The sequence below is a fragment of the Pongo pygmaeus genome, chromosome 5, assembly GCF_028885625.2.
Source record: "Pongo pygmaeus isolate AG05252 chromosome 5, NHGRI_mPonPyg2-v2.0_pri, whole genome shotgun sequence".
In the NCBI taxonomy this organism is placed as follows: domain Eukaryota; kingdom Metazoa; phylum Chordata; class Mammalia; order Primates; family Hominidae; genus Pongo; species Pongo pygmaeus.
In genome coordinates this window covers 10,434,202-10,460,181 of record NC_072378.2, presented here as the reverse complement: position 1 = coordinate 10,460,181, position 25,980 = coordinate 10,434,202, and the positions used below count along the sequence as shown (strand labels likewise).

The window sequence follows — 25,980 nt, the reverse complement described above, 5'->3', positions numbered from 1 at the left end:
CTTGCCCCAAGGAGGGAAACAGGCCCTGGCTTAGGTATTTTTAGAAGCCCCAGATGATCGTAATATGCATCCAGGGTTGAACCAGCAATTCAAAGAAACCAGGACTGTGATCTTCATACAGGTTCCAGTTACTTTTTCCTTTGAACTGCGAATATGAATTCTTATTTTGAATTAAACTAGCAGGACTAAATTGGTTCACTATAAACAACTTGAGATTATTCAAAAATCATTTGGAACTTGGACCAAAGGACAGAAGGAATTGATTTAGCAACAATTGAGACCTTATTGAAAGACAACCTAAAAAGAACATCAGGCTTAGGAGACCTGGTTTATAATTGGTGCATTTGCTTACTTGCTGTGGGATTTGAGCACATCATGTAATCACATTGAAGTTTCTTCATCTATAAAATGGAGGCACTGGTCTAGAAATCTTTTTTTTTTTCTTTTTTGAGACAGAGTCTCCGCTGGAGTGCGACGACGTGATCTCAGCTCACTGCAACCTCCACCTCCTGGGTTCAAGAGATTCTCCTGCCTCGGCCTTCTGAGAAGTTGAGATTACAGGCACACGCCACCACGCCTGGCTAATTTTTGGTATTTTTAGTAGAAACGGGGTTTCACCATGTTGGCCAGGCTGGTCTCGAACTCCTGACCTTGTGATCTCCCCGCTTCGGCCTCCCAAAGTTCTGGGATTACAGGCGTGAGCCACCGCACCCAGCCTAGAAATCTTTAAGGTGCAATAAGGTTTTTTGTTTGTTTGTTTTAACTTCTTGAAAAAAAAAGAGACAATGTCTCACTATGTTGCCCAGGCTGGTCTCAAACTCCTGGCTTCAAGAGATCCTCCTGCCTCAGCCTTCCAAAGCGCTGGGATCACAGACATGAGCCTCCACGCCTGGCCATGCTTTAGATTTTTGATTCAAGACCAGAAAAGAACTTGCAAATAAAAAATTTGAAAGTTGTATCTTGCTCCCATTTCAAAAGGATGGGAGCTTCAACAGAGACAAAAATATTATTGAAATGTTCAAATTGTCATTCAAATTTTATTTATAATACATATCCCTGATTTTAAATGCATTACACTTAAAAGAGAATAAGGTTTACATTTTATTTATTTATTTATGTAGAGATGGAGTCTCCATCTGTCACCCAGGCTGGAGTGCAGTGGCACAATCTTGGCTTACTGCAACCTCTGCCTCTTGGGTTCAAGCGATTCTCCTGCCTCAGCCTCTCCAGTAGCTGGGATTACAGGCAGGCACCACCACGTCTGGCCAATTTTTTTAGTATTTTTAGTAGATACAGGGTTTCACCATGTTGGTCAGGCTGCTCTCAAACTCCTGACCTCAAGTGATCCACCTGCCTCCGCCTCCCAAAGTGCTGGGATTACAGGCTTGAGCCACCGTGCTCGGCCACGTTTTTATTTATATGGCCAGTGTTCCTTCGGTCTTTTGTCCTGTGAACAGAGCGGTTCACAAGAGCGGGTGATGTAACACATCTCCATTTTACCATTTTACAGATGAAAGATTTTTTTTAAATTTGACATTTAAAACTGTAAAGAAGTTTGTCCCATTTTTTCCACTCTTTTCAAAGCAACTTATTTAGTATTGACCATGCAGTGTTTATTTGTAAAAATAAAAGTTAAGAGACGTACATACCGGGAATCCTGTTGAGTGTCACCCAGAAATGTTCGTCGGGGCTGTAGGTGTCCTTGGACCAGGAGAGTAAGTCAAGTGCGAGCTGGTCTTGGAGGACAAAGTTAGCAAAGTCCCTTGTGAGAGCCACGTAGGCCGTGCCAAAGTAAATCACCATGTCATGAGGAGGAGGAGTTTTTAATTTTGTTGTTTTAATCACGTAGGAATTTTTGTGGTCTAACAGTTCTTGGTGGACGTATTTAGTCCGTCCAACAGCGTGGTCAGGAGGCAGCACCCCAGGGGTGATATTTTTCCCTTTAAATCCCTTCAGATACTGAACTATTTCCCTGTTGGTTTTCAGGGGAAAGTCTTGCCCGCAGGTGTTGATGACATACTTCCAGGGAACCTCAGAGGCCACAAGGTCTTCCAGGCAGTTCAGGTCAGCCTGGAGCCTGGAGATCCCCCCATAGATGACCGACTCCTTCTTGGAAGCCAGAAAAGCATTTGGGAAGCAGCTGAGTAACTGTTTCACTGCACCTTTAAAGGCATCCGTCGCCTTCTGATCCAGGTGCACACAGTAGACATTTTGGGGCATATAAATCGCCCTGAAGAGCCTCTCAAAAGTGCCGAAGTCTTTGTGGATGGTCACCGTGTAAGCTAAAGGGAACCCAGCCTCTTCTTCAGAGAGTGTTTCTGTTACATAGTGACTTCGAACCATGTACTCATAGCAGGTCGCTTCATCAAGGGTAGTTTTCAATGCATTTTCTGTTGGGTAAAAAACTTTCCCCTCAAAAATCTGATGACAGGCTTCTGCTAACAGTGAAGCATTGGACAGAGCTGCCCTCAGAAAACGTTTATTCTCCCATAACTCAGTATTGTAAACAAATACAAAAATCAGGGCAGAGATAAGAGACACGCTAAAAAGACCGTGCTTCCAAGAGCCCATCATTCACAACCAGGAAATGAGAAAATCTCTCTCGAGATAGGATCAGAGTGTAGATATATTTAACTTACATTTTCTCCAGGTTCCGAAATCATCCTCGTGATGGCTGAAGCTCTCCTCTGGCTGTTCCCCGTCCCTTCAGTTCACGGTTCTGGTCCTTTTTCTTTCTTCTTCCCCTCTTCATTTACCACTAGGTTGCATTTTCACTTTTCTGTGACATTTCTGAAGTGGCTCCTTTGCATTTGGCTTGCCTGTTCTCCTGCTAACCTGCAACCTGTGTCTACACAAAAACAAATGTCCTCAGAGAGGTTCTGATTCCCAGGGGTCCACCTGTTCCCACCATGAAATCGTGAGTGGGTGAGGTGACCATTCTGCAAGTCATCGGCTCTAAGACCTTAACCTCAGCCTCTTCTCCCGCCCCGAGTCTAGTAACTATGTCCCCTCCCCTGCTTCCTGTTAATCATTGTGTTCAACAGCCTGAGTTTATTTGCTTAAACTGCACTGCCAAGCTACGAGCTTCAGTTTAAAGCATGTGAATACTGCCTGGAGAGATATTCTGACAATAAATATGTAGTGCTTTAAAAAAATTGCTTAACTGTCTTTTTCCACAGCCACACCTCGCTCTCCCCATTGGCTGGGTATGCTATACGGCATGGCATATGACTGGCTACTGGGCTAAATTCTTTCCAGGGGTTAATTCTGTCTGCTGCTGGGTAAAGTCCTTTAAAAGGCCCATTAATTAGCAAGCTTACCTCACCACCTAACTTACTGCACAAAGTGACTGTGCCACTCTGATGAATAAAGGCTAACTTCTTTTTTTAAAACAACAAAACAACCAATAGCCCATCATCACCCAAAATTGCATAGCGGCTAACATAGTGAATTTCAAGTTTATTTTGCCCTGGTCCGCATAGGATGCAGACAGAGAACCCTGATGCTTAGAGGAAGAAGAGCATCTCAGTTTTGAATTTTAGGAGAGAGGCTCTTATGTCCAGATTTACAAATGCTTTAAAGGAGGCTTCTTTAATCTGTAAAAAATGAGAATAATTTTACCACCATAGGTCACCTATGAGAATAAAATGAGATAATACATACAGAGTCCATCACCGTGTCCAGGAACAGATTGGGGTGGTAAAGCAGCAGCAAAATGGTACTAAACAAGAAGCCCGTTCACACACACGCACGCACACACACATGCATACGCACACACACATACCCCTTACCCCACACTCATACTTCTAATAAATGACACAATTACCACCTCTCCTTTGAAATCTTCTTACTTTTCCCTTACTCCCTCCTCTGTGAGCCCATGCCAATCAGATTACACATCTAAAACGGCAGTGATGAGTTTTGTATGATGTGGTAGTCAGCTGCACCCGGTGTGAAAGCACGTTCCATTGGCACCGAGCTCATGTATTCCTCATGTTTCTAGCTCCTAGCATTGTCTGTATGTAGCAATCAACTTTTTATTTTATTTATTTATTGAAACGGAGTTTCGCTCTCATTGCCCAGGCTGGAGTGCAATGGCACGATCTCAGCTCACTGAAACCTCCGCCTCCCAGGTTCAAGTGATTCTCCTGCCTCAGCCTCCCGAGTAGCTGGGATTACAGACACCTGCCACCATGCCTGGCTAATTTTTGTATTTTTAGTAGAGACGGGGTTTCACCATTTTTGAGCAGGCTGCTGCTCTCGAACACCTGACCTCAGGTGATCCACCCGCGTGAGCCACCGCACCCAGCCATCAATCAACTATTTATTGATTGAATGCTCAAGTTTTCATTTACCTGCTTCCCTGATCACATTAGTGAGAAATCCCAGGTAATACTGATTTGTAGGAGACATATATTTGTATCTGTGAATGTGGTACAGTCAATAAACCTAATTTTTCTAATATATCTTCTAATTTTTATTAAATGTAATTAATTAATTAATTTACTCTTTTGTAGAGATGGGGGTCTTACTGTGTTGCCCAGGCTGGTCTTGAACTCCTCAAGCTATCCTCCTACCTCAGCCTCCCAAAGCTTTAGGATGACAGCTGTGAGCCACTGCACCTGGCTCATTTTCTTAATCATAAAGACGACATGATATCGTAGATAGTTTCTAAACACAATGTTTCCACGTCCTGTACCTTCATTTACCTCTTGTCTATAGGACATACACATTTTTATTTTATCAAGAACACAGGGGAGGCTGGGTGCAGTGGCTCACGCCTGTAATCTCAGCACTTTTGGGAGGCCAAGGCAGGAGGAGCTCTTGAGGCCAGGAGTTTGAGACCTGCCTAGGCAACACAGCCAGGCCCCATCTCTAATAAAAAAAAAAAAAAGAAAAAGAAAATGCAGGAAGAAAACTGCATTTTGCACTTACTATTATACCATAACATTTTCCATACTGCTTCTTGGTGTGCCTCGGGTATTATCTTCACAATCATTACTTTAGAACCTGGAGTTATTCCTGTTGGTTTTTCCGCTATCCCAGCTAAAAGCGAACACATTGAGACGGCGGCCAACCCCATTTCACAGTGTCAGGAACACAGGAAATTATGACAAGAAAGGACACAGGGAAAATTCTCTAGAACTCAGTGAGTCAATTCTCAGTTGCTTCTGGAATCAGATTCTACAGCGTGACTCAGGTACACCCAGTTGTGCCCATAGGGCCCCCAAAATAGAATTTAATCAACCCAAATATCTATTTTCTTAACTATCTTTCATGCGTCTATCCAGAATTCTTTTGAACAAATCACTTCTTCAATACAGTACGCATACAAAAATCAATCTTTTCTGAAATGACTAAAATTTCTCTAATTTTTAGTTGACTTTTAATGTCTCTTTAGACCCTGTCCATATCAAATGAAATTGACTATAGAAATGATTAAATGAAAATGTCAATGCTGAATTATGCTTATCTAAACTAGTCAAGTAATTTTTACCATATTTTCTCCTAATTTATCCAGACAGTTACATCAGGTCTTTCTTTGTTTGACTCTCACCTCATTCTTGGCTTAGTTCTATCCCTCCAGACATTGCAGGCATAGAGCATCTTGAATCATTTGCCTGCTCTTCGAATTTACAACTCACTGGATGTAGTTGCAGGGTTAACGAACACTTGTATTTTGTGCTCTGCTGCAAGTACAAGCAAAGTTCATACGTCTTTACTTGTACCTCACCTGAAATGTTATGACGGTCCCTTGATTTTGAGCTCTGGAGCATTTACGATTCTGTAAAATAGTATCTTTGACAATGCTAGACATTTAAAAAAAGAATACGAACCTATTTCCTTTTTCATCAACCCAGTGCTAGCTGGTGCATTTTATTTTGGTAGGCACTTGGGACACGTTGGTCTTCCAGACCCTCCAGCTTTCCCGATGCCCTTGTACAATCCATCACTAATCACTCTCCTCAATTCTGGGCTCTAGGCTCTTGCATTTGTGTGATATAATGGGAGGAGATGGTAATCAGGGAGTGACCAAAAAGACGAGAGATTGTTCATCCCAGGTTGAACTTCAGATCAAAATTAATACCCCCCAATTCTAAGTTGGAGGCACTGATCAGGTGGGATAAATAAAGAGTTCTGAACAAATTGGGAACCAGCAAAGACTTGTAGTTTGGTTGCTCAATAACTGGCAGGGTGTATATTATGTTCAATCACTAATTGCTTATTTCTCCATAACACATACTGTTATAAAAATTCTCACTCCAGGATGTAAACTAATTTTTATTGCACTAAGACACTGCACTTAAGAGTTTAATCTCAGTAACTGATTGTAGAAAGAGAAGCAGAAAAAAAAGGGGTTCCTTTCTACAGACAAAAATCCCATCATCCTCACCTTAATTATTCATGGACCATATGACGCCCAAAGCGCTTTTCACATATTCATTTTACCATGACATCACCTGTGTGCCCAAATTAGAAACCAGAGGGGGCCGATGGAAACTTTCTCAGTGTCTGTGAAAGCCTGATGTGGTCTCTGAGGAAGAACAGCTTGGATTAAACTGGTTTTTAATCTGAAGGGCAGCACATTTTGTCCTTTTTCTTTTCTTTTTTTTTTTTTTTTTTTTGAGACAGAGTTTTGCTTTTGTGACTCAGGCTGGAGTGCAATGGCACAATCTCGGCTCACTGCAACCTCGGCCTCCCAGGTTCAAGTGATTCTCCTGCCTCAGCCTCCCAAGTAGCTAGGATTACAGGTGTGCACCACCATGCCTGGCTAATTTTTGTATCATTTTGTCCTTTTTCAAAAAGACAACCTTTTCCTGTCCTCCTCTCTGCCTCCTGTTTCTTATTTATGTGTTTTCTATTGACAAGTTCAGTACCCTGTTTTATCCTCATCACTATTTCTTTTTAAGCATAGGTTATAACCACAGGCTTCCAGCAACAGGGCTTAAATAGTATGGTTAAAAAAGCCCTGGATTGAGTTCGAGACCAGCCTGACCAACATGGAGAAACCCTGTCTCTACTGAAAATACAAAATTAGCCAGGCGTGGTGGCATATGCCTGTTAATTCCAGCTACTCGGGAGGCTGAGGCAGGAGAATCGCTTGAACCCCGGGAGGCGAAGGTTGCGGTGAGCTGAGATCATGCCATTGCACTCCAGCCCACGCAACAACAGCGAAACTCCGTCTTAAAAAAAAAAAAAAAAAGCCCTGCATTATGTGTCAGAAAGTCTCCGTGGACCAAGGCCACTCTTAACAGGCTTGGAGCCGTTGAATAAGTCATTTGATTTATAATCACAGCTTCCTCTTGGAGGGAATTTGAGAAAACACCACCCATTTGTTGAAAAACAAACCAAGATCCAGTGTGGATCTCGCAGGCTGTAAGGGGCTCTGCTGTTACTTAGAGGCTCTAACTCCCAACTGTGGCTTCCTTCCTAGCCAGATCACCACACCTTAGTCTTGGTTTTTCTTTTTTTTTTTTTTTGAGACAGAGTCTCGCCCTTTCGCCCAGGCTGGAGTGCAGTGGTGCCATCTCGGTTCACTGCAAGCACCGCCTCCCGGGTTCACGCCATTGTCCTGCCTCAGCCTCCTGAGTAGCTGGGACTACAGGCGCCCACCACCAAGCCCGGCTAATTTTTTTGTATTTTTAGTAGAGACGGTGTTTCACCGTGTTAGCCAGGATGGTCTCGATCTCCTGACCTCGTGATCCGCCCACCTCAGCCTCCCAAAGTGCTGGGATTATAGGCATGAGCCACCGCGCCCGGCCTTGGTTTCTCAAGTCTAGAGTCAAGACAACAGCAATCTCCAGGCCATGCTGGGAGGATTCTGGAGGTGGGGCACCTAACATGCTCAGCTCAGGGCTTGTAGAGAAGTCAGAGCTAATTCCAGACCTGGATGGAAACCTGTGGGGAAGAAGAGGCTACGAGGAGGAAATGAAGTGGGTCGTGATCGTTTAACAAAAAATAGCTGGGAAAAAAAGTAATAGGAAACTATAAGAGAAAGCTGGTCTTTTTTTTTTTTTTCTTTTGAGACGGAGTTTCGCTCTTGTTGCCCAGTCTGGAGTGTAATGACGCCATCCCGGCTCACTGAAGCCTCCGCCTCCCGGGCTTAAGCAATTCTCCTGCCTCAGCCTCCCGAGCAGCTGGGGTTACAGGCATGCACCACCACACCCGGCTAATTTTTCTATTTTCTTTTTAGTAGAGATGGGGTTTCACCATGCTGGTAGGCTGGTCTCGAACTCCTGATCTCAGGTGATCCACCTACTCGGCCTCCCAAAGTGCTAGGATTAGTCATGAGCCACACCGCGCCTGGCTGAAAGCTGGTCTTTTCAAGCTCAGTCAAATAACTTTGAGGCAATGCAAGACTGAGGGAAGTTAAACAGCAGCTCAGTCACTAGGCAGAGTCCAGGCCTTAAAGGCACTTTCCGCCTGCGTTTGCACATGAAAAGATACCTGACAACTCCAGGCTTTCCAAGCCAGGGTCTAGGGGAGAAGCCTGAGCTGGAGAACCTCATTCGTTTTAGCCATCTAATTTTACTGTTGCAGAAAGTTACCCTGGAGTTGAGGATTGAGTGTATTCTATAAATTGGATATTATGAGAAGCTAGAACAGCAGCCCAATCTCAGTGCCCCAGGCTGTTTGTTGTTTTCACCTTCCTGGAGTTTTGCTCTTACCCTCCCGCCCTCTATCGCTCAGAAAGTCCTTGATAGGATTTTGAAGCTACAGGAACCAAAAATTACTGCCATAGGTAGCATACTTCCATAAGGGAGACCTCAAGCTTCTGATCACTAAGAATAATTACATGAAAGAATGTAGCCTCTCTTCTTCCGATAACTGCAATATGCTGTTCAATCAGAACAGAGTGCAAAGAAACAGATCCTTTACGCTGTAGGGTCCCCAGGGCCTGGGATTACAGTCTCCCTATTTCTTTTGGAAAACCACAGCCTACAGATAACTACCCTCTATTTGGCCAATCTGCTACCAGGTGCGGAAAGACTCTCTTTACAAGCGACGACTCTCAAAGGCCTACGTTTAAAAATAAGGAAAACAGAAAAGTAGCTTTGAGTTTGGCAAAACCTGAATTTACTTAGTAGACCTGTCTTTAATATCAGAAGATGGGTTTTCATAGAATGGCAATATGGATCTACTACTTTTCTACGTGGCCCCGAGCTTCATTTTCAACTTTACCTATTATCAAATGAGGTTCATACCTCACAGCAACTAATTAAATAAAAGACATTTTAGGCTGGGGACGGTGGCCCACACCTGTAATCCCAGCACTTTAGGAGGCCGAGGCAGCTGGATCACATGGAGTCAGGAGTTTGAGAACAGCCTGGCCAACATGATGAAACCCCATCTCTACTAAAGATACAAAAATTAGCCGGGCTTGGTGGTGCATGCCTGTAGTCCCAGCTACTCAGGAGGCTGAGGCAGGACCCAGGAGGTGGGGGTTGCAGTAAGCCGAGATCGCACCACCGTACTCTCGCCTGGGTGACAGAGTGAGACTATGTCTCAAAAAAAAAAAAAAAAAAATTTAAATGCAAGACAGTGCCAAGTACCTTATCAAATTCTGGAAACATTTTCCCTTGCCTGAAGGGAACTGAGAAACATAAACCGTTAAGTCTGAAGTGAACGTTGTCCTTTCCTACAAAGTTAAAAGTTGTAACTGAGATACAGAAGGATACTAATGATTTAGAGACAGATGGAAAATCCTAGTGCCCAGTAGGCCCATCACGTAATGAAACAACATACAAACATGCTATTCTTTGGAGAAAAAAAAAAAAAAAAAAAAAAACTTTGGAAACAGACATCTCGTGACCAAATGCCTCATTCAACATTTTTTGGTGTACTTACTTTATGCCTGGCACTGTGCTAGGTTCTGGAAATATAAAACATCCACGCAGCCCATGTGAGTACCAGCCTATTGGACCTTAAACTGCTGTCAGCGATTTAACAGAGGTAACACGAGACCAGCTCCCCGCAGTTTCCTCCCTCCACCAGTTTCCCAGCACGCTGACCTCCACCTACCTCTCTCAGTTCCCAGGAGGATAAGATTGCCCAGAGGCGTCCGGCAGTGAACACAGTAAGCCTATTTAAGGTAAACACATTTAACCCTAGTGTTTTAAGTGCAATAACAGAGGCTGGAATGTGAAAGTGGGAAGGTCTGTTTGCTTTCAGTCCCACCCCCAAGGCCTGCCCTGAGAGTCTCAGAGACAGGAGAACACACATCTACAGAGAGCCTGCCTAGAGTCTGGATTTCTTAAGCTGCTGGATACCAGGTGCTACCTGACACCAGGCTCATCCCTTGCCTCCAGAATCCTGGAGGGCTTTGAGTTGATCACTTTCCACTCCAGGAATGTTATAAGAAACCGCTCAGAAAGGTAACTGCCCTGGGTGTAACCGGGTTTTTCACAAGGACGCTCCAAGATAGACCTCAGGATAATTATTTGGGTGTTTTCCTAAGACTACCTTCCATTTTGCCCCCTTAGAGGCTGCTTTTTCAAGAGGGGAAGTTTTGGATTCCCTCACAGACCCCTCATGTTTAAGGTTCCACCCTTATGTTTAGTTATTGGTAGGAAATCTTGTAGTCTCTGCCCCAGGGTAACCCCTAACAGATTTAGATATGTGTTCTGCTCAAATGCTCCCCTCACTGGGGAAGGGAAATCCTAAGGTGGCAGCAGAATTTAGTAGAAAATGCCCTGGGCATTTTCAGAAGGCAAGTTCTCTCCTCTCTAATGCAAACTGTATATTTTGAGCAAGTCACTTCCTCTCTCTGAACCTCTGGCTTTTCCTAGGCCAGGCAAACAGGCTCTTCACATACCCTTTCAGGAATGAACTGATTCCTGTCCCAGGAAACAAGCTAGTCATACTGTGCATTTAGCCATGTCCCTCTCTTCTGCCAAACACTTTGCAGTTAGAAGCAGCTTATAAAATTCAGTGGGGATAAAGCAGGGCATGGTGGTGTGCACCTGCAGTTTCAGCTATTAGGGAGGCTCAGGCGGGAGGGTTGTTTGAGCCCAGGAATTCTGAGACCAGCCTGGGCAACATAGTGAGACATCAACTTTAAAAAAAAAAAAAAAAATCCAACTGAGTTAAAAAAATTTTTTTTCCCGTCATAAAGCCAGGATAAACTGAAGAAATAGCAAATCAACCTTTGTGTGTGTGTGACATAGCCTTGCTCTGTCACCCAGTGCAGTGTCACAGTCTCAGCTCACTGCAACCTCTGCCTCCCAGGTTCAAGCAATTCTTCTGCCTCAGCCTCCTGAGTAGCTGGGACTACAGGCACCCGCCACCACGCCTGGCTAATTTTTGTATTTTTAGTACAGAAAGGGTTTCACCAAGTGGACCAGGATGATCTTGAACTCCTGGACTCAAGTGATCCACCCCTCTTGGCCTCCCAAAGTGCTAGGATTACAGGCGTGAGCCACCACACCCGGCCCAAATCAATGATTATTTTTCTTTTTTTTCTTTTTTTGAGACCAAGTTTCGCTCTTGTTGCCCAGGCTGGATGGCAATGGCACGATCTTGGCTAACCGCAGTCTCTGCCTCCTGGGTTCAAGCAATTCTCCTGTCTCAGCCTCCGAGTAGCTGGGATTACAGGCATGCGCCACCACGCCCAGCTAATTTTTTGTATTTTTATTAGAGATGGGGTTTCTCCATGTTGGTCAGGATGGTCTGGAACTCCCGACCTCAGGTGATCCACCCACCTTGGCCTCCCGAAGTGCTGGGATTACAGGTGTGAGCCACTGCACCTGTCGTCTTTTTTTTTTTTTTGAGATGGAGCTCTGTCACCCAGGCTGGAATGCAGTGGTGCAATCTCGGCTCACTGCTACCTCCACCTCCTGGGTTGAAGCAATTCTCTGTCTCAGCCTCCCAAGTAGCTGGGATTACAGACGCCTGCCACCACGCCCGGCTAATTTTTTGTATTTTTAGTAGAGACGGGGTTTCTCCATGTTGGTCAGGCTGATCTCGAACTCCTGACCTCAAGTGATCTGCCCACCTTGGCCTCCCAAAGTGCTACGATTACAGACGTGAGCCACCCTGCCTGGCCAAATCAACAATTTTTAAAATGACCTATTTTGAAAAGACTAAAAGAGGCCCAACTGTTTTAACAGCATTTTTTTTAGATTTTTAGGATTATGGTAAATTTTACTTTCTTCTATATATTTTTTCCTATTTTCCACATTTTATAAAATGGTCATGAATTATTTTTTTCTAATTGGAAAGGAACAATTTTAATGGTTGTGCCTGGTTATCTTCTCCCTCATCTTACACTGCATTGCGTGTGTTGGGCCCAGATCTACAATTCAACTTCCTCATGAGCGCATGACTCATCATTTCTCCATGGCCTGTCATCCTGTACTGTTTGCAAAAGTATCAACAATAGAGACCAGTCCATGGGAATTTTGCTGGAGAGCTAAATACAATGCTCCACACAATTCTATACCTTTTACCAACCAAGGAATAACATCATCAAATATCCAAGTATACATCAGTATTTTACAAACCCAGAGTTTGGTGACGAAGGTAGGGAAAAAAGGATGACTGTCCTGGAGATTCAGGACGGGGTCTACTTATTGGGAAAGAGCCAGTTAAGTCAAATCATCGCAGCAGGGGGTGATTTTTTCCTTGGCAAATTACCTAATTATTTCACTATTTCATTATGCCTATTCAAATGATCCCAGTCCTTGCCAGCTCCTTACAGCCTCCATTCTTTGCTGGAAATTCCCCTTATCCTTTCACCTCCTGGCCACCCAACCTGTTCTTCTCCATCACGAACAATAGAGCATTGAAATTCTGTGCCTGCCACCCAGAACACTGACAACCCACAAAGAACAAGGAAAATGGCTAACATACCTTTAAAATATATTCATCTTTAACAAATTATAAATAATAAGAGTAGGGCAGTTTTCTGTTTAATTCAAGTAATTTTTTAAAAGAAATACACTAGGCCAGGTGCGGTGGCTCATGCCTCTAATCCCAGTGTTTTGGGAGGCCAAGGCGGGCAGATCACTTGAGGCCAGGAGTTCGAGACTAGCCTGGCCAACATGGTGAAACCCCCTCTCTACGAAAAATACAAAAAAAATTAGCCGGGTGTGATGGCTCATGCCTATAGTCCCAGCTACTTGGGAGGCTGAGGTAGAAGGATCTCCTGAACCTGAGAGGCAGAGGTTGCAGTGAGCCGAGATGGCGCCACTGCACTCCAGCCAGGGAGACAGAGAGACTGTCTCAAAAATAAAATAAAATAAATAAAATAAATACATTAGAATACCACTGTTAGCAGAGGTGTGATCATACACTGGTGGACTGATGGAAAATTAGAATATATTTTGGAAAGCAATTTTGCAATATGTATCAAGAATTTTAAATGTGGCTATCTTTCAATCCAGTGAATTTTAATTCCAAAGACAATACTACTAAAATGTGGCAAAGCTTATGTAAAAAGATGTTACTTACTTTTGATGTTATTCAGTATTGACTAAAATAACATTTTACACAGTAAAAAACTAGGAACAAGGCTGTAATCCCCTCACTTCAGGAGGCGGAGCCAGCCGGGCACGGCGGCTCACGCCTGTAATCCCAGCACTTTGGGAGGCTGAGGTGGGTGGATCACGAGGTCAGGAGATGGAGACCATCCCGGCTAACACAGTGAAACCCCGTCTCTACTAAAAATACAAAAAAATCAGCCGGGCGTGGTGGTGGACACCTGTAGTCCCAGCTACCCGGGAGACTGAGGCAGGAGAATGGCGTGAACCCGGAAGGCGGAGTTTGTAGTCAGCCGAGATCAAGCCAATGCACTCCAGCCTGGGCGACAGCGCGAGACTCCGCCTCAAAAAAAAAAAAAAAAGAGGCAGAGCCAGTAGGCTAGTTTGAGCCCAGGAGTGCGAGACCATCCTGGGCAACATAGCGAGATCCCACCTCTACAAAACATTTAAAAATTAGGGTGGGGCGCAGTGGCTCAAGCCTGTAATCCCAGCTACTCAGGAGGCTGAGGCAGGAGAATCACTTGAACCCGGGAGGCAGAGGTTGCAGTGAGCCGAAATTGTGCCACTGCACTCCAGCCTGGGTGATAGAGCAAGAACCTGTCTCAAAAAAAAAAGGAAGAAAGAAAAAAACAAACTATTGAGGAATTGGTAAGCAAACTATGGTACATCCATACTATGAAAAAAATACAATATGTCATAATTTAATCACATAGGGAAACTATTAGATACAGTGCTAGATGAAAGTAGCAGGATAAAAAATTACATCATCAGTATGACCTAACTACATGAAGCAATACACAAAGAGGTAAATAATGCTAAAATGCTAACAAAAATTACTTCTCAGTTTTGTATAATGCATAGATTTTACTTTCTTGTTTATGCTTTTCTGTTTTTCCCAGAGTTTCTGCAGTAAGATTGAATTTTATAATAAGAAAAGAATGTTTTAAAATGTTCTGCCCACCGATAACTAGTAGAGAATTTTAAAATTTTATACGAAGGATGACTTCCTGAAGACTCATGAAGCCTGGCCCACAGAGGGTTTCTACCCATCAATCCAAGTGAGGCCAGCATGTGGCCATGGCCCAAATACAGCTGACAGACAGCTCACCTGGAAGATGGTTCTGAATTCTTGAAATTCTTTTGTTGTTGTTTTTTTTTTTTTTTCCAGAGACGGAGTCGTCGCCCAGGCTAAAGTGCAGTGGCACCATCTCGGCTCACTGCAAGCTCTGCCTCCTGGGTTCACGCCAATCTCCTGCCTCAGCCTTCCGAGTAGCTGGGACTACAGGCACCCGCCACCACCCCCGGCTAATTTTTTATATATTTTTAGTAGAGACGGGGTTTCACCATGTTAGCCCGGATGGTCTCGATCTCCTGACCTTGTGATCCGCCCGCCTCGGCCTCCCAAAGTGCTGGGATTACAGGCATGAGCCACCGTGCCTGGCCAAATTCTTGAAATTCTTGATGGATTTTTAAAACTTTTTTCATTTTGGGAAATTTGCATTGTTTCATATTGTTCTTATAGAAATTTTATTGACATTCTCAGATCTCAAACTTTTCAAATGCATATAATATAGATTCACAGAAAATGAGATTATAATGAATAATCCAATCCATATTGAAGATACTGAATTTCTAGACAACATATTATCATTGCTTAAAAAAGAGTTTTGGGGGCTGGGCACAGTGGCTTAAGCCTGTAATCCCAGCACTTTGGGAGGCTGAGGTGGGCAGATCACCTTAGGACAGGAGTTCAAGACCAGCCTGACCAAAATAGAGAAACCCCGTCTCTACTAAAAATACAAAATTAGCTGGGCATGGTGGCGCATGCCTGTAATTCCAGCTACTCGGGAGGCTGAGGCAGGAGAATCGCTTGAACCCGGAAGGCAGAGGTTGTGGTGAGCCGAGATTGTGCCATTGTACTCTAGCCTGGGCAACAAGAGCAAAACTCCATCTCAAAAAAAAAAAAAAAAAAAGTTTTGAGTGTCGTAACAGAGATTCAAAGATCTCAGAAAGACAAACTTCACATATTCTCACGTTTGTGGGAGCTAAAAGTTAAAATAATTGAACTCATGGAGTTAGAGAGTAGAAGGATGAGCAGAGGCTGGGAAGGGGAGTAGGGGTATGGAGGGAAAGGGGGAGGGTTAATGGGTACAAAAACAAAGAATGAATAAGACCTAGTATTTGCTAGCATAACATAAGTCAAAAATAATTTAATTGTACATTTTAAAAGAACTAAAAGTGTAATTCGATAGTTTGTAACACAAAGGATAAATGCTTGAGGTCGTGGAGACCCCGTTTACCCTGAAGTGATTATTTCACATTTCATGCCTGATTCAAAACATCTCATGTAACCCATAAATATATATACCTATGGTGTACCAACAAAAAATTTAAAAAAAGATGACATACAGTGACAGCAGAAATTTAATAAGGATGTTCTATAAGCTAACAGTCTATTTAGTGACACATAGAAGCATAATTTATTCTATTTATTCATTCATTCATTCATTCATTCATTCATTGAGATGGAGTCTGGCTGTGCCATCCAGGCTGGAGTGCAGTGCTGCGATCTTGGCTCCCTGCAGCCTCCACCTCCCAAGTTCAAGTGATTCTCCTGTCTTGGCCTCCTGAGTAGCTGAGATTACAGGCCAGTGCCACCACACCTGGCTGATATTTGTATTTTTAGTAGAGACAGGGTTTCACCATGTTGCCCAGGCTGGTCTCAAACTCCTGACTTCAAGTTATCTGCCTACCTTGGCCTCCCAAAGTGCTGGAATTACAGGCATGAGCCACCGCACCTGGCCAGAAGTATAATTTATTTTATATTAATTCATTGAAACAGATATGGAAAGCAGTCAACAGGATATTCATTAAGTCTAGAAACACAGGTGGGTATACATAACTTCATCAAGACCATTTTCAATGTGTAACACACATGCGCGTGCACACACACAGTTTAGACTTTATGTAGATTGGAAATCAAGTTCCACATACCCAGAATCCTATTGAGCGTCACCCAGAAATTCTCATCAGGAGAGTAAATATCTTTTGACTACTCAAGTAAATCAATGGCCCTCTGGTTTTGAAGAACAAAATTAGCAAATTCCCTTGTAAGGGCCACACAGACAGAGCCAAAGTAAATTGTCAGATGGTGGGAGGAAGCATTTTTCTCATCCAAGTCCACACCAAGAAGGAAAACGAGCTATCTCTGCTCCAAGTGCACGTATTTGGTCCTTCTGATGATATGAGGAGGAGGCAGCACCCTGGGGGTGATATTTTTCCTTTTCAGTAACCTCAGATACTGAACTATTTCCCTGTTGGTTTTCAGGGGGAATTCTTGCCCACAGGTGTTGATGACGTACTTCCAGGGAACCTCAGAGGCCACAAGGTCTTTCAGGCAGTGCAGGTCAGCCTGGAGCCTGGAGATCCCTGTGTAGAACACAGACTCCCTCTTAGAAACCACAGAGACGTTTGTGAAGCAGCTCAGTAGCTTTCTTACAGCGTCTTTGAAAGTGACTGGGGCCTTCTGATCCACATGAACACAGTAGATGTTTTGGGGAGTGTAGATGGCCCTGAAGAGTCTTTCAAATATATCAGTCTTTGCGGATGACCATGACATAGGCCAAAGGAACTCGGCTTCGTCTTTGGACAGAGGTTCCATTATGTGGTGATTTCGGATCAAGCATTGCTGGCAAGTTATATTTCTCAATGGCGTCACTGGTATATTTTCATCCAAGAACATTTTCTTGCCTGTCACAATCATGCCACATACTTCTGCAAGGACTGCAGAGTTTGAGATTTTCCCCCATGGAAGATATTTTTGTGGGACCTAATAGTTGGTATACAGGAATAAAAGAGTTACGGACATGGCCATAAGCCCTAGGACCAACCCAAATGCCTCTATTTTTCCTATGGTCTTTTCTCGATTCATCACTCACCTGATTTTATGCCATTGCTAACGTCAGTCCGCAGGTCCCTGCTCAGACTTGAGAAATCTGCTCTAGCAACTTATTTTCAGCAAGAAGGGCAATATGACCATTTACTTAAAAGGAGGAGGATCAACCACAAGTCGGTAGCTCTTCTATTTAAAAAATCGGGTGACTCTTTGAACATGAACCAGTGGGGCCAGCTGACCACTTCACAAAAGCCAGGCACAGTTGGGCACCTGTCTAGGTCAACCACACATTAAGACCCTAGCAAATCGGCCACAGCTGCCAGCTCAGGGTGTTTTTCCTATGTGGAGTGCAGGTGGAATGTGTGTTCATTTGGCACCTCTTTTTCCCATACAGAGCCACCATCAGCATCACTGATGTCACCTTTGAATGCAAGGGACACTATATTTCTTCAACTTCAGGCTATCACAGTTGGCCTGAGGTAGGTCACCATTTACGTGGACAGCACCCAGAACTCCTCAATAATGGGGTCTCTTTACCTGAAAATAAAGATCAAGAATTTATAGTATTTCAGGATTAGAAGGAATCTTGCAGATTATTCCCACCAATTGATTCAGTTACAAATAACGAACACTGACAATGACCCGTAACGACTGTTCTATCACACTTTGTCTCCATTTTCCCACAGATGGCCTGAGAGGTAAGCATTGACATTATATCCACTTTGCACATGAAGAAATTAAGCCCAAAGATATGCTAGCTTGCCTGATATCCAGTAATGAGTTAACGGCAGCCTAGGGTTTTCAAACCTAACTCTTCTTCTTATCGTAGAGTTGGGGTCTGGGTCTGTGCCCAGGCTGGAGTGCAATCACTGCCACATCAACTTCCTGGACTCAAACCATCCTCCTGCCTCAGTCTCCTGCGTAGCTGGGACTACAGGTGCCAGCCACATTGCTTGGCTAATTAAAATGTTTTTTTTTTTTTGACCCAGAGTTTCGCTCTTATTGCTCAGGCTGGAGTGCAATGGTGCAATCTCACCTCACTGCAACCTCTGCCTCCCAGGTTCAAGCAATTCTCCTGCCTCAGCCTCCCAAGTAGCTGGGATTACATGCACCCACCACCATGCCTGGCTAATTTTTGTATATTTAGTAGAGAAGTTGTTTCACCATGTTGGCCAGGCTGGTCTCGAACTCCTCACCTCAGGTGATCCACCCGCCTAGGCCTCCCAAAGTGCTGGGATTACAGGAGTAAGCCACCGCACCCAGCCTTAAAAAAATTTTTTTTGGGCTGGGAGCAGTGGCTCATGCCTGTAATCCCAGCACTTTGGGAGGCCGAGGCAGGCAGATCACCTGAGATTGGGAGTTCGAAACCAGCCTGACCAACACGTAGAAACCCCGTCTCTACTAAAAATACAAAACTAGCTGGGCATGATGGCGCATGCCTGTAATCCCAGCTACTAGGGAGGCTGAGGCAGGAGAATCGCTTGAACCCGGGAGGCGGAAGTTGTGGTGAGCCGAGATCACACCATTGCACGCCAGCCTGGGCAACAAGAATGAAACTCCATCTCAAAAAAAAAAAAAAAAAAGTAAAATAAAAAAATAAAAATTTTTTTTTGTAGAGACAGGGTATCACTGTGTTGCCCAGGCTGGTCTTGAACTCCTGGGCTCAAGGGACCCTCCTTCCTTGACCCCCCAAAGGGATTATAGGCATGAGCCACTGTGCCTAGCCTCAAGTTTATCGCTTCTGACTGCATGGCCATCTACCTGGAATATTCTCTCCCCCTGCCTTGTCTTGAGTTCCTACTCATATTTCAGGTCCCTATGTGAGTGACACTTGCTTCCCTGGTGACCCTTCCTTGCTCTTCCAAGTCTGGGTTAGAAGCCCTTCACCTGCCCTAATAAAACCTTGTACTTCTACAATTGCTTGTTTGCTCTACCACTAGTCCGTGGAGGACTATTTATTTTTAAAACAAAAAGTTAATATTTTATTTTTATATGTATGATTTACAGGTAGTAATTATACATATTTATGGGGTGCAGCATGATGTTCCAATACATGTATACATTGTGTAATGATCAAATCATAGTAATTAGCATATCCATCACCTTAGACATTTAATGTTATCAGAACATTCAAAAACCGCTCTTCCAGGTACTTTGAAATATACAGTGCATTATCATTAACTGTAATCCTCCTCTTATGCAATAGAACTCCAGAGCTTATTCTTCCTCTCTATCTATAGCTAGGCACCTGCTGATCCATCTCTCATCACCCCCCTGGCTCCTTTCCCTTTCCATTCTCTGGTAACCACTGTTCTATTCTCTACTTCTATGTAGATTCCATGTGAGTGAGATCATGCAATATTTGTCTCTCTGTGCCTGGCTTATTTCACTCAACACAATGTCCCATGGAGAACTATTTTGGTCTACTGGTCACTGCATTTTCAACACCTTGCTTATGGTAGGCACTCACTGAATTAAGTTTAGCCACTCTTCTTTCCTGTATACCAGAGATCAGCAAAACCACAGCTGGGGGGCCCAGTCTGACTCGCTGCATGTTTTTAGACAATCTCTCAGCTAGAATGGTTTTATATTTTAAAATGGTTGGGAGAAAATCCAAAGAAGAAAAATGTTTTGTGACACATGAAAATTATATGAAATTCAAATTTCGGTGTCCATAAATACAATTTTATTGGAACACAGCTGTCCTCATTTGTTTACACAGGGCCTATGGCTGCTTTCACGTTACAATGGCAGGGTTGAGTTGTTGCCACATCTGGCCACCGAAGCTTAAAATCTTTTCCATCTGGCCTTTACCAGAAAAGGTTTGCTGACCCTCTCCTCTGTATCTACAGATGTCCCTTGTATACCATTGTGTTTGCACTACATCAAGACAGCGATTGTGGACTTGATACCATTTTACAACTTTTTGCTTTATTTTCAAGATTTTCTTGTGAATGCCAGAATGAAACGATATTTGGTAGCAAAGCATGAGCTTCAAAGAGAGGTTTGTGTGGGTCTAGATCCTGGCTTTGCTAGTTCCTAGTTGTGTGACCTTAGGCAAATCACTTTTCCTATCTGTCTTAATTTCCTTGTCTGTAAAATAAACATAATACCAGTAGGGCTGTTTTGTGAGTTGATGTGTTAATAAGTAGAATGCACTCTGAGCAGAATTCACACGTAGTGAATACTCCGAAATGCTAGCTATTCTTACTGAACATGGCCACTTCTAGGGCCTACCTGTACCGCCAGTGAACTGGAAACTCACCCCACTGCACTTTGCCCTGACACCGGGTGGCCCAAGCTTTGATGAGAGGCAGTGCTGCCACACAGTGGCCCTATATGGGGTGGCTTGGCACACTCTTCTTTTTTTTAGGTGATTGCAAATCCATGGATGAGAGCGAGGGAGAATTTTCACACCATCATAGCATTTTATTCCTCACCTGACTGGGAGCAGCTTGAAGGGAAGGACATGTCTCCAAAGACATGAGGAGTATTCAACGTGACATTTGAGGCGCAAGGAAAAACCTGCCTATCCCAAGGTCTCAGCCCCATCAGCCAAGGGAGCCACAATGACCCTTAAGAAGTTTCATAAGGAAGCTAATTGCTTAAATGAGATTTGAGTCAAGGATGACCTAGCAATAACCTCTATATATCTCATTATGCCGTAAGTAACCAATGCCATCCAATAGAGGTTCTGGAAAAATGGGACAAGAGAGAGGTTAGATTAGATGGAAGAAAGGGCCTTCCATCTACGCAAGGCCTGGCATGTGGAATGCTAGTGGGGGCCCTCTAGACTGTGCTGGCAGGGTGGGTTAAGCAGCCAGGAGAGAACATGAAAGTGGAAAGATGCCCCAGGGTGACATGCCATCACTTAGATTTTATTTATTTATTTAGAGACGAAGTCTCCCTCTGTCGCCCAGGCTGGAGTGCAGTGGCACGATCTTGGTTCACTGCAACCTCTGCCTCCCAGGCTCAAGTGATTTTTTTGCCTCAGCCTCCCAAGTAGCTGGGACTACAGGTGTGCGCCACCATGCATAGCTAATTTTTGCACTTTTAGTGGAGACAGGGCTTCACCATGTTGGCCAGGCTGGTCTCGAACTTCTGACCTCAGGGGATCTGCCCACCTCAGCCTCCCAAAATGCTGGGATTACAGGCGCGAGCCACTGCACCCAACCAGGTTATTTTCAGAACTAGAGATGAATCTTAAAAATCAAAATTTCCCCAGTGTCCCAGGCACATTCAAAGCAAAATTATGTAGAGGTTTGGCATCCCTAGTCTGAAAACCTGAGATCTGAAATACTCCAAAATCCAAAACTTTTTGAGAGTTGATGTGGCACCATCAGTGGAAAATTCCACACCTGACCTCATGTGATGGGTCTGAGTCTAACAGCAGTCAAAACTTTGCTTCTTGGACCCAATTATTTAAAATATTGTATAAAATTATCTCCAGGCTATGTGCATAAGGTGTATATGAAATATAAATGAATTTCATGTTCAGACTTGGGTCCCCTCCCCAAGACATCTCATTATGTATATGCAAATATTCCAACCTAGAAAAAATTTGAAATTCAGAACACTTCTGGTTCTAAGCATTTTGGATATGGGATACTCAACCTGTAGTTTCATTTTAATTATTTTGATGTAACTTAACTGAGCATCAAATTTTAAATTTTTTTTTTTTAATTCAGAAAACTTAAATGGCTACATAAAAGGACAGCCCAGTGACAGACATGGAAAGAGGCGTAGAGGTCATCTCATCCATCACACCATTTTACAGAGGAAAGCAAAATGCCATCCAGCAAAGTCACAAAGCCATCTAGCCCCAGACCTGGGAGTAGCAGCTGATCACAGCGGGTCAGAGACAAGAAGCTGCTTCCAAAAATGTTTCCTTCCATTTGTCCTACAGTGAAGATGTCAGAAAACAAAATTTTATAAGCATGTCTCTAGCTCTAACTCACTATTCAACTAAAGGACAAATTAAACGGGGAATGAGATAACCTTAACTTCGTGAGATTTGTTCTTATATGCAGTTTCTACCCTGAGAAACCAATCTATGCTAAAAATAATATTTGTGCTTTTCAATGAGGCTGGTAAAATATTTGCACTTTGAAGCTCAGAGCGATAACATTTATTCATTCGGGTGAAACTTATCAGGATTAGGTAAATATAATCAAAGCAAAACAAAAATGATTTGGGAAACTTTGTGACCAAAACCAACAGGCGTATTCAGTACTCCTTTGAAGGTCACCTAATTCTAATAACATTTGTTAAGTGTCCTCTAAATCTTTTATCTTCTGCAAATAAATTATTTCTCACAATTATAAGGTTAGTTCAATACATCAGCCTATTTTCAGAATCCAGATTGCTAACCATTACATGATGGAACCAGCGTATTTTCAAGCACATACTCTGTCTCTCCAGGATGAGGACACATTGTGGGGCTTTTCACACTCCTCTCTCCCATCACCTGCCCCTCTCCTTCCATATTTAATATATTGTTCCATTTCTGTCAAATTAGCTGGAAGAGTAGTGTTTAATCAGGTGTACACACTGTCACAGTAACCTGGAAACTTCAAATTTTACCCCTAATCACTAATAATGTTGAAGAGCTAAAACAGTTTTTTTTGTTTTGCTTTTTGAGACGGAGTCTAGCTCTGTTGCCCAGGCTGGAGTGCAGTGGTGCAATTATCAGCTCACTGCAACGTCTGCCTCCTGGGTTCAAACAATTCTCCTGCCTCAGCCTCCCGAGTAGCTGGGATTACAGACATGTGCCACGATGCCCAGCTAAATGCTTGTATGTTTAGTAGAGATAGGGTTTCATCATGTTGGCCAGGCTTGTCTCAAACTCTTGACCTCAAGTGATCCTCCTGCCTCGGCCTCCCAAAGTGCTGGGATTACAGGCATGAGCCACTGTGCCCACCTAAACAGTTTAAAAAATTGTGTAAATTAACACCTACCATAAAATTTACCATCTGAACCACCTCTGAGTGTGCAATATAGTGTTAACTGTATTGCATATTGTTGTATGACAGATGTCTAGAACTTTCTCACCTTTGCATAATTGAAACTTCCTACCCATCAAAGAACAACTCTCCATTTCCTCTCCCCCCAACTCCTGGCACATTCTGCTTTTTGTTTTCATGAGTTTGATTACTTTAAATACCCCATGTTCGTGAAATCATGCAATATTTTTCTTTTTGTGACTGGCTAATTTCACTTAGCATAATGTTTGCTAATCATCTTTGACATGCACTGGTCTACCCAACGAACATGAGCTGAGGGCGTAGTGCTGGCTAACATTGCCAGGAATAGCTGGCATACTAGAAAAATCTACTTGTAAAGTGGTAAAAATAGCAGTATGGATTTGTAGAGGGTTTTCACACATACTATGTCATCATCATTTAAAGCAGGGTTGCTCACCTTTGGCACTATCTATTTTAGACCAGATAATTGTCTGTGGTGGGGGCTGTCCTATTCATTGTTGGACGTTTAGCAGCATACATGGTGTGTACCCACTAGATGCTAGTAGCATCTTCCCCCTCCCACTGTGACAACCAAAAATGTCTCCACGCATTGCTAAATGTCCCCTGTGGGGCAACCTTGGACCAATAAGCTACCTTCCAAAAGAAGTAAAATGCAGCTAACAAAGCTTTATGAGGTTTGTATAATGACTTGTAATAGCAGGGCACGATGACATGCACCTGTAGTACCAGCTACTGGGGAGGCTGAGGTGGGAGGATTACTGGAGCCCAGGAGTTCAAGGCTGCAGTGCATTGTGATCCAGCCTGTGAATAGCCACTGTACTCCAGCCTGGGCAACATAGCAAGATCTGCTCTCTAAAAAGCAAAACAAACAAAAACAGTGTATGATGCTACCTGGCACATAACAGGCACTTAATAAATAAGAGTTATTATTTAATATCATATAAAATATATGAAATTGAGTAGCTGGATATTGAGTATAACCCATTAATGGGACATTGAACAATAGAGGTTCACTGCATAGGAACTGGAATATTTTTATTCGAAATCTGGCTCTACCTCTAATTAGATGTGTGATGTTGGCAAAATCACTGAGTCTCTTTGGGTCTCAGTTCTACCAACCGTTAAGGGAGATTACATAAACTTGCCCTGTGTACTTTATAAGGTTATGATGATATTAAAGTTAATATAATAAAAGGAAGGTACTTTGAAAGTAGGAACTTGTTACACACGCAAGCCATTGTTATGATGCAAATTTTCTGTAACGACTTTATTGAAACTTAATTCATATACCATACAATTCTCCTGTTTGAAATGTACAGTTCAGTGGTTTTCGGTATATTCACACAAGGTTGTGTAACCATCATCTCCATCTAATTCCACAATTATTTGTATTATTCCAAAAGAAACCATCCAACCATTACATCCCTGCCCCAACTCCCTGGGTCCCTGAGAGCTTCTCATCTACCTTCTGATTCTAAAGTTTTTCCTATTCTGAACATTTCACGACTAGAATATGGTATAAATTTTAATAGTTCCCTTCACAGTACTGTAACAGTCTAAGCTGTCTCATCCTTTTTGGAAGAGAAGAGATGTGTTTGTTTTATTAGAGTAAACAATAGTGTTCTTTTTGTCAAGAATATTATATATGTATATAGTTAAAAATACATAGTTTTTATATATATATATATATATATTTTTTTTTTTTTGGAGACAGAGTCTCACTCTGTCACCCAGGCTGAAGTGCAGTGGCACGATCTCAGCCCACTGCAACCTCCACCTCCAGGGTTCAAGTGATTCTCCTGTCTCAGCCTCCCAAGTAGCTGGGATTACAGATGCACACCACCACACCTGGCTAATTTTTGTATTTTTAGTAGAGATGGGGTTTCACCATGTTGGCCAGGCTAGTCTCAAGCTCCTGACCTCAGGTGATCTGCCTGCCTCAGCCTCTCAAAGTGCTGGGATTACAGGCATGAGCCACTGTGCCCAGCTGTATGTTAACAATATTTTTATCACAGAAATAGCTCAGGAATAGAGTAAGTGTTCTAGAATTATTACCATGCTGCTCAGTGAATGTCAAACCACCTTTGTGACTGAAGCCCATGTAGAAAAGACTTGTGAAATAGTATTGTGGAAGCACTCTCATATTCCTGCCACCAGTAAGGCTTTTCCTTTGTTCTTTGATGTTCATATTTGCTTTAGTTCTAAGACCCATAGGGGGCCTGTTTATTCCCAGCTAGTTTGCGTAAGAAAGGACAGCTTGTGAAATGCTTTATGAACAGGTCTGGCCAATCAAACACTTAGCGTGGCGTTGTCAGGAAGCTTGCCTCTCACCAGAAGGGACACATCTGGGAGTTCTCACTGTACTAGACCATCGCTAGGCGGAGATCAGGCAGCTCCAATGGAATACTTGAAAGTGGTTAGGAATGGTCACCCACTGTGATCCTTTTTTTTTTTTTTTTTTTTTTGGGAGAGTCTCACCATCTTGTCCAGGCTGGTTTTGAACTCCTGGGCTCAAGCAATCCTTTCACTTTGGCCTCCCAAAGTGCTGGGATTATAGGTGTGGGCCACCATGCCTGGCCTCTAATTTTTAATATTTATTCATGCTCTACTTAAGAAATGC

General features: G+C 43.2%; 1 protein-coding gene across 4 annotated transcripts in view; it reads right to left on the bottom strand.

The window, feature by feature from the left end:
- GCNT2 (glucosaminyl (N-acetyl) transferase 2 (I blood group)) overlaps positions 1-3,125 on the bottom strand; it is a 101,064-nt gene extending 97,939 nt beyond the window's left edge. For 2 of the 4 annotated variants that reach the window (XM_054490064.2, XM_054490069.2), the window contains exon 1: positions 1,650-3,125. In XM_054490064.2, the coding sequence (XP_054346039.2) occupies positions 1,650-2,574 (925 nt within the window). In that variant the 5' untranslated portion in view covers positions 2,575-3,125. The remainder of the gene's footprint in view (positions 1-1,649) is intronic. The other 2 variants (XM_054490068.2, XM_054490065.2) reach the window with 2 other exon arrangements.
- Positions 3,126-25,980: the final 22,855 nt, after the last annotated feature.